The sequence below is a fragment of the Montipora foliosa genome, chromosome 2 (genome assembly GCF_036669935.1).
Source record: "Montipora foliosa isolate CH-2021 chromosome 2, ASM3666993v2, whole genome shotgun sequence".
Lineage (NCBI taxonomy): Eukaryota > Metazoa > Cnidaria > Anthozoa > Scleractinia > Acroporidae > Montipora > Montipora foliosa.
Window position 1 is genome coordinate 35272843 of NC_090870.1, and position 9246 is coordinate 35282088.

Genomic DNA, 9246 nt, shown 5'->3' on the forward strand with positions numbered 1-9246 from the left:
GTCGTTTTCTCGTGCGAAGGCCCGAACAGCTAAGAGAAACGATGGGATCTGGGAAGGAGAATTTGATTGATCAAGCTATGGGGATTTTAAATTGAGTGTGCTTAATCTGACCCGCGCTTCTTGAAATAGTTACCATTCATAGGCGCCTTGGGCTTCTTGGTGGTTCCCTGATCAAATTTTTTTTTTTTAATTTGCTTCAAATTTTCACTACAGGATGAAAGGTTTGCGTTCAGCAGAGAGATTCAGCTGGACTTCGTTTTTGCTGCTGTGAAAGTCAAAGTTCCTCAGGTATGAGAGCATTTTAAGAGAATGGAAAGGCTTTTTCCTGTGGATTAATGAAAATATAATCTAACTAAACTGCATACATTTTGCTTCCGCACAGATTCCGTTAAGTTCAGCTGTCAGCCGTCAAATCATAACCGATTTCCGGTCTCTCACAGACATCTGTGACGTGTTATCATCTCTGGACATTGCCATTGGTTTCCTTTCTTCCACCGGTGGGAAACCCGATATGTTACTGAATGAGTACCTGGGAAGGGTACTACGCATGCCTCAGCAAAACAGTCTTCGGAGTCTGAAGGTAGTAATGACTTTTAACCTGCGCATTTGATCCCAAACTTCCCTCGACTGATGGAGACACTCGACAGGATTGTCTAGACACTGGATCTTTGAATTAAATTTCTTAAGCTACATTCAGAATTCTCCAAACCAGAGTAACATCAACCTGGTTGCAGTGTGAACCCTAACTAACGTTACTCTTGGCTTAGTTTACCAATTGACAAGACGGCACTTTCTACGCTGCCACGCTCTTGTCATTTGCAGGTTCTTAAGGTGTTAACAATGGTAACTAATTTAACTTCGAATTGAAAGCCAAGATTAATGTGGCGAGTGTATCTAGGGCATTTTTCGATAAAAGATAAAAATAATACAAGAATAAGAAACAGTAACGTATTTACCTAACAGTGGGAGCCCATATCCAGGATCCTAAAACTTCAATACCAGGTGTATGTAAAGAACAACAGCAAAAGCAAGGTGACACACGCTAACACCATTGACCGGGTGAAATGGTTGTGCGCATGCGTGATGTGTTGGTCACACCTGGTTGGTGTTCGCGTATGTCACCTTGCTTTTATTGTTGTTCTAAGTAAAGGCATTTTCACAGATCAAGCCATATTACGACCAAAACATCAATTCTTCTTTTTCTTTGGATTTCAAAACTATGTTAGCTATACACTAAGTGACCCAAGTTTTAAGTATTTAATGGTCCGCCATTACTTACTTCAAAATCTTTAGAGAGCTTTGTCGAGGACAAAATCTTCGGACGTCAAAGACTCACAAGTTTAAAAATGCAATTCGTGTGTACGCGGCTGAATTAACATGCAGCATGGGAGTTTCGGGCTTTCAGATTTTGCATATATGTTAAGCTGCATTCACACGCTGAAGTTTTAAGCTAGTGCATGAGTAAGTGACGTCACATTCCATAGATCCAACTCTCTGAGGACCAATCGGTCAGTTTAGAACGTGAGTTATAACGGAAGGTGAAATCCAAACCTTACACTTAAAGTAAATAGTCTTTGGATAAAAGTGAAACCTCAAAATTTTTCCCAGTCGTGTGTAATGCAAACAGACCTTCAAATTCTGAAGAAAAAAAAAGGAAGTGATTTTTTTAATCATAGCAGCACTTTAAGTGAGATTGGCTTGCACGAGTGACCATTGTCTATCCCATGGGCAAAAATTTCTCATACAAGACTTATTATTTGCTAGAAAGGTCTGGTGTCTCGGGAAAATCAATCATGAAATAACTCGATCTGTGAAAACGCTGTTAGACAAAAACATTGAAGTTGTACGCTCTCAGTCATAAGCTCCTGCTAAAAGTACACAGGGATCCAGTATTTCAGAATAGAATTCTCTTCTTGCACAAATCCCATAATACAACTCTTTTACCCCCAAAAAAATTTGCATATGCTCTGTTTTTGATTTCTCTTGGGACATCTTCATTTCCAAGGAGAAATTGCAAACAATTATTATGCAAAGTTTGGGGGGTAAAGAGATGTATTGTGGGATTTGTGCAAGTAGAGAATGCCTGGATTGCAAGGATGAAGTTTCAAGAAGGCAATTGATATAAACTCATTCTTAACTCACCTAAAATTCCATTTAGTAGTATGATTGTTAGATCATCATCACCAGCTATTTCAAGTTATAAGAAAAAGCGGCAAACCGTGCTAAGTAATTACATATAACTTCTAATTTAATTGGCTCAGTAGGACGTAAGCGGTTTTTTTTGTTTTTATGTTCGGGTACATTGGCTCAGTTGTATATATTTAGTATTTCCTAAACCAATCCCGAGAGCCGTTGTTAAAGTTGCGTCCTGATACAAGACGAACACATCGTCTTGACCAGAAATTTTTGGCATTTGAGCCCGCACGACAACAGTGGCTTTTCCCAATCGATTATAAAAATGGTCTACGAAATTACAAAGCTTTGTATGAGAAGCGATGGAATTACGGAAAATACAAGAACAATTACAGTCGTTTTTTAGTTTGCCAAAATCGAGCATTATTCAACGACATTTCAGCGCCATATTAATTCCATACCTTTTCCTCGGAATGATATCAATTTGCAACTTCAGATCCAGTCAAGGCCTTACAGATCACTGACAAAAGAATCGGAAGATGACATACTTGATAAGAAATGGAAAAAATCTTTAAACGCTACATAATTTGCCCAACTGGAGTCATAAAATATAGATCAAACCCTATCTGGAAAACAAAAGTCTGATCTTCGCTTGTAAATTTACCTTTCCTTTCGGCTGTTAAAAACCGTACCCAAGTCCCGAGAAGAAAGGTTGACATGTCACGCAGTTCCGTTCCTTGGTAAAGAAGGCAACGATTTCTCTGTCTTTGCGCTATGTTCTCGCACGAAAAATCTTCATATGCAGTACCAAATAGCAAAAGCCAGGTTTTTTAAGCCTGCAGTTTTCTAGGACAGCAGTTTAAAGTTAAGCCTGCGATCGTTCTTCAAAGCAGTCTCAAGCCTCCGCACAAAAGCATCTCGCGGGCATTGCGCGCGAGAAGTTAATTTTCATGTTTGAAATTTCTTGTGCTGTTGCAAGTATTTATATTTTTGCTGGCGTTTAAAATAGTTTATTTAGAAGATACCAATTCTCAAAGTACAAGCCGACTCGAGGATCATACATGACGAATAAGAAAGATCACAAGACTTCCTTAACAATTCTTTCCATATCATAAAATCTCCCTCTATGTTTCGAGTGAGTTGCTGTGTCATACCTACTTTATTCGCGAGCTCAAATGTCCAAATTTTTTGGGCATGGTTCGTCTTTATTAACAAATCACCATGAATTTGTGTGAACTGTGACTTTGTTCTCTTCGTAGGCCCAGCAGTGTTGTCAGTTACGTCATGTGATCGCCCTGTGGCGCTTGCTTTCCCTGGAGAGAGCGAAAATTCTAATCACACGAGGCCAGGTAAGGAGCTTAAGTGTTCCAAATCCTGTATATATCGGAATTTAGAAAATGAATTGACTAAGAATTTAAACGCTAAAAGATTTTTTAAATGCATTTCAAAAAGCTAACGTTTCCGCGCTACTTTACGCCATTATCACGTTAAAAAGTGAAAAAGTGTAAGGTGTAAACAATATTTAAAATATTTTTGGGTCTTATTGGTATAATTTCCAAGGTAAAAAACACAATAAGGAAAAAAGAAAAAGAAGAAATGTACGAAAGTGTCACGTAACAGTTTGGCAGGAATGGAGTACGCTTGCGTGTTAAGAGAAGGCTTGATGTCCTTTATACACAACACCTCGTAGACTAAGCAATCAAACCTTTCAAAAGGTGGCCAGTCTTTGTTCTGTTGCCATGCTGTGTTTCAAGGTGTTTCCCGATGATTGAATAACAGTGTTCACTTACGCGTTGATGTTAGTGTCGGGCAGTGAACCCGACATAATTTGCATCGCACAAATCACTTTGGAACAAGTATAGAACGTATTGAGTGTTGACGATCGGGGGCTTGTTTTCCTTGGCACTCAGAGTTTGTGTCAGTTTTCTGCTTGTGAAGACAGGTTTTACGTTAACATCGATCTTTGTTCCCAGAGAATAGATATCTTTGCGTACGCGATCGGCTGATCGCTGATCTTTAAGCGGCAATACTGTGTCAACAGATGGGTCTGCTGAAGGCACAGTGTGTATTTCATCATCTGGTTCCTGGCTGAACTTATATATGGTGGAATCGACAAATGTTTTTGGATAGCGAAGCTTTGAAAACATGGTGCGTAACTTGTTGCATTCTGTTACAAAGCCCTCTTTGGTGGAACATAGACAGTACGCACGGTTAACCATCGTGTTGTCTAGGCCTTTCTTGTATCTGCTGTCGACGTGGCTTTGGAAATGGATTAGCAGTCCTGTGTCGGTTGGTTTTCTGTAGACTTCAGTTACATCTTGTCAAGCTGCCAAACTGTTTACGTGACACTTTCGTACATTTACTCTTTTTCTTTTTTCCTTATTGTGTTTCCTACCTTGGGAATTCTACCCATAGGACCCGCAAATATTTTACGTATTGTTTCACATTTTATATATTCGTATTGCACCTTATACTTTTTCACTTTTTAACTTGATAATGGCCTAACGTAGCGCCGAAACGTCATTTGCTTTTTTAAATGTGTTTTAAAAATCTTTTAGCGTTTCAATATCGGAATTTACAAGAAAAATGCGACTTAAGGGATGGGCGAGTTTTCATAGTTAAAAATCCATATTTTTGTGTGACACATCTTCCACTGAAGAACTGGAATTTTCAAATCGCAGGTTTATGTGGTAAATTCGAAAAGCGTCTTGTTTCGTTCACTGGTGGCGGTGTGGCCCAGTGGTCAGGGCGCTAGCCTTGAGATCCGGAGATCCCGGGTTGAAGACCCGCTCTGACCGCTCGTTGAATTTGATCCTGGTAGTCCCTGGTTCAACTTCCCAGCCGCACTTGTAAATAGCCAACTGGTTTGCCTCCAGCCAGTTGGGATTCTTAACAGTTGTTGTTCTGTTCTGTCGTTTCGTTGTGTTTCGTTGTGTTGTGGCCCTGAAAAGCCCCTATGAGTAGCGGTCATTTAATTAAGTATGTATGTATGTATGTATGTATGTATGTATGTATGTATGTCAGAAGCCACGTGTTCCTGAATGTACGTCGCAATAGGCCATTTCCGAGTTCATGTCTGCCTCCTCTTCAAAGCGAGTCTAAGTGCGAAGTTTTTCTTATGAAAATTAGTTTTCATTCATATGTAAAGTAAAACTAATTACGATCACAAGAACGTCGCACTTGGACTCGCTTTGAAGAGGAGGCAGACATGAACTTGGAAATGGCCAATTCCCTTGTTTACCGAGAAGACTAAGACTAAGGCGGTTATTGCGTTACAATGGCGGCAAATAGGAACGTATTCGGCAGTGATTAACTTTCGATTCGTCCAGATTGCATACCTTTTTTCGTAGAGATGCTCTAGACGACGAAAGGTTTCAAGTAGGAAAATGGAAAAAAATAAGTTATGGTCGATCCACGGACCGGAGCGTGTGGAGCAATTCATGAACTTTACCCACCAAGCCGTCAACACCAGCAAAAATCTTCTTGCTTTAATCCATGTGTACATTGTAAACCAATGTGGGTTGAGTTTGCTGGTTCTCGACTCTGCTCCGAGAGGTTTTATCCTGCTACTCCGGTTTTCCCCGCTCCTCAAAAACCAGCATTTGATTTGATTTGCGTTAATTTGTTGATCTCAGTTTACAGTGTCCCCAATTGGTTCTCCAGCGCTAGGAGACTAGACCCCCAAATAAAGTTCCAATCCTTTTCACATTGTGTTAAGATATTTTAGTCATTCAGACTCCTCCACCGTTTTGTTTTGGTGCGCGGATAAAAACATTTTTGATTCATGTTTACAATACAGACCATGTTTGCGTCCTTTTGTAGGATCCCTTTGAACAGATTCCAGACAATTACAAGCATGTTATCCCTTCGAAACCATTGATGAAATTCAGCAATAAGATGATGAGGGTTGATTTGGATCGTTTTGTTTGCGAAGTACTGGAACTCATTCTGCTCAATCTAAGGATTGAGCCTAGACCTGGGGAGGAGGAAATGAGGTATTTTACTTGCAGTTAGGGCATACCTTATTGTGTCGTAAGAATTGACGGTTGTCGTGTTGTGAGAACAACTGTGAGACTGACAGGGAAAACAGAATGAGATGATACATGGTGAAGCGATAGTCTCCCCCCGATGGTATTGTAGACACCTGACAGCTTTAGGAGGATGGTTTTAGGTTTTAATTTCGAGTGTCGAAAATAATTTGATGATCGAACAGTAAATTCCTTGTTGTTGCGGATTGGCACTACTAAGCAGATTGATTGATAAAAAACTCGCGTCTCATTCTGAGAAATCAATTGCTAGTTTCCGCTTTTGTCGACGGGCATGTTTTTCAACTAAAACGAAGAAATGTTTGAACAAGGGCAAAGTTCTCTTCCCAGAGATTAATTTGGGACTCTAACACGGTCGAAGTGTAGGATCCCCACAGATTCCGAAGGAATAAACGGATTTTAACACACTAGTAATCTTCCCTCCATGATATTTACCTCGCCGCTTCTCAGCTGGCTAAGCGTCCACCACGAGCCACCGAATTTGAGTAGCCAACAGAAACCCATAAGGGTTGAAACGTGTAACGCGCGTTCACAGCTTCCGAATATTCAGTGCGAACTGATTGGTTGAATGTTTCAGTGCTAAGTACCATATTTGGAAACCCCTCGCTCTTGTTGTTCCAAATATGGTACTTAGCAAATCGAATATTCAGAAGCTTGTTTCCCAGCACACAAGGGGTCGTTGCACGTTTCAACCCTTATGGGTTTCTGGTAGCCAATTAGAGCGCGCCTTCAAAGCTATCCACTGTTCAAGTATATACTACATAGATTTAGCAACGTTCATAATCTTCATGTGCTCGCTCTTTTATTCTACACATGCGTATCTCTTTTACACAACTTATAAGGATGGTGGGGAGGGTACATTAGAACGGGGATACTACATGAAGCATCACACTGCCCCCTTTAAGACTACACTTTTTGACTGTATACATTTGCTCTATACCGCGACTTGCAAGTCAAAAAAGAGCGAACCTTGAACTAGGCTCACCACTTACAATCAGTCAAGTTTAAGACATCAGCATTCGCACAGATAACCCAGTACTAATTTAAGCATATCATCTCTATTCTTAGCTTGTGTGACTATATACAATGGCATCTCGACAACAAAGGACACGATCCAATTCAAGGACTCCAGGAATTGCCGCAAAATGTGCAGCTTAAAAACGTGATCTCTGCGTGGCGAACATCTGTTGCGCTGTGTGACGATTATCACGACAAAAGGGAGTCTGCATCGGCTTAAGACTATTATTATTATACGTCACTTCTTGTTGTTAACCTTTTTTTCTGGGTCAATTCCTTACGCTGACGTTATTTGAACATCAGTTACTTTCAAACGAGTAGCAGCATCTGCTGCCCTTTTATGATGTCTTTAAGTAGTCTTTTTAACTCTGCACTTCGTTGCCCAGATTAGAAATGGGCCGTCTTAATATTCTTAAATTGAATTTTTGAGGAAGGCGAGAGATATTTGTGGAATTGCAATTTTACTTTTGGGGAGTTAGTTTTTGTTCTTTTTTCAAGAACGGCATCGAGTATCCGTCTCTATCCCTCGAGATGAGAAGATGATTCATTTAAGAATGTTACCAAATTTGCACAAATAAGGAAAAAGCCAAAAAATGTACAAAATGCAACATTATAGACTCATGCAAAAGATGAGCAATCACTGGGAAAAAGCTTTTTTAAAGTAAGAACAAATCATAGCTTACACCAAAAAAATTGACGTCATGTTCGTTGTTACAAATTCGTCTATAGGGTAGAAATGAGAAAGTACCTAAATGTTTTGTGTGGTTGTTTTGTTAAATGCTCCAATTAAACTTGGAAATGTATCCTTTTTGTCTCTAATCAGCGTAATACTAGCCCAATAAGTAAATAAATGTAATATTATTTCGCCATCTTGTAAAGAATTGGCTGGTTTTTAGTATTTTGTTGAATTAGCGAACAACCGGATCCGATTACCTTGTCTGAGCTTCACTTCAGAGGGATAAGGAATCCCACTGACCTCAAGGTATCGCAGGGACAAATCACCCGAGGTGGACATGATTTCGAACTTCTTCGTTAAAGTACCGCCTCGGTTGATAACGGCGCATTCTAAGTTCCCAATAGCGTATGGGGTATAGAAAGAGACCTTATACGGGCAAGAGAACTTGGGGTCAAATTTCAGTGTGGCATTAGGTGCCGAAAAGTACTGGCCTGAGAGAGCGAAAGGGATATGCCACAACACCATATGAAACGCGTAGTGGGAGGTGCACCATGGAAGACCGTCTAATCCGTAACCAGCTCCTGAGTAGATGCCGTGAAAATTCCATTGATCGTTCAGGTTGGAGCGCACGTGTTCGATGGCTGTCTGTGCTTGAAGTAAGGCTTTCTGAGGATCCATACCTAAAATTACCAAGGAATCGTGGGCATGAGTACCAGAAAACCATACCAAGACGTGTTTAGGATAAAATCCTAAAAATATATCAAGTACGGAGATTTTATGGTCTGTCTGCGAATACAACCGCACCTCATCCAAGAAAAAAAGAATACTGGGAAAAGAATAATAAGAAGAACAACGACCTTGGGAAATAACAGGAAGCCTCGGTTACGAAACGGTGTTGACCTCTATGACGTTTTCCTTGGGTACGCCATAAACGCTCTGGTTTTCCAACCTCACGAATTTCTCGAATTTGAAAAATCTTACAACCGACATCCAGGGTATGCCGACGGAAACGAAACTGTTCTTTTTCTGTTCTTGTTGTTGTTGTTGTTGTTGTTGTTGTTGTTTTTTTTTTTTTTTCAATTTGTGAGTCATTGTGTTTATTGCATTCCTTAATGGTTAACATCTGTCATTCCTTGGCCTACCTAAATGAATTTGCAGTGCTGTCCAGTCAGGACTTCCTCCCATCCAAATAGATTCATGTTTCGCAATAAGTTCCTCCAGTTCTTTGGTAGAGATGTCCTTAGGACACGACCCAACGCTTTTGTTAACCGGGTGGTCAGTGGCCATAACTCGAAGGCCAAACGGTGTATCATTGATTTCAAGTTATTTTGACAAATGCGACATTATCCTGTAAAAGGTAAATATAATGTCTAT

The 9246-nt window shown here is 40.2% G+C and overlaps 1 protein-coding gene and 1 long non-coding RNA gene across 2 annotated transcripts in view; one reads left to right on the forward strand and one right to left on the reverse strand.

Annotated features, from left to right (window-relative positions):
- Positions 1 to 7999, forward strand: part of LOC137992942 (E3 ubiquitin-protein ligase rnf213-alpha-like) — a 130874-nt gene extending 122875 nt beyond the window's left edge. Inside the window, exons 76-80 of the mRNA XM_068838537.1 lie at positions 214 to 288; positions 383 to 580; positions 3393 to 3482; positions 5956 to 6128; positions 7248 to 7999. Of these exons, the coding sequence (XP_068694638.1) occupies positions 214 to 288; positions 383 to 580; positions 3393 to 3482; positions 5956 to 6128; positions 7248 to 7416 (705 nt within the window). The 3' untranslated portion in view covers positions 7417 to 7999. The remainder of the gene's footprint in view (positions 1 to 213; positions 289 to 382; positions 581 to 3392; positions 3483 to 5955; positions 6129 to 7247) is intronic.
- Positions 7641 to 9246, reverse strand: LOC137992946 (uncharacterized). The gene is made up of 2 exons (XR_011121784.1): positions 9015 to 9246; positions 7641 to 8552 (listed from the first exon to the last, which is right to left on the reverse strand). It is a non-coding gene; the product is annotated as an uncharacterized lncRNA (long non-coding RNA).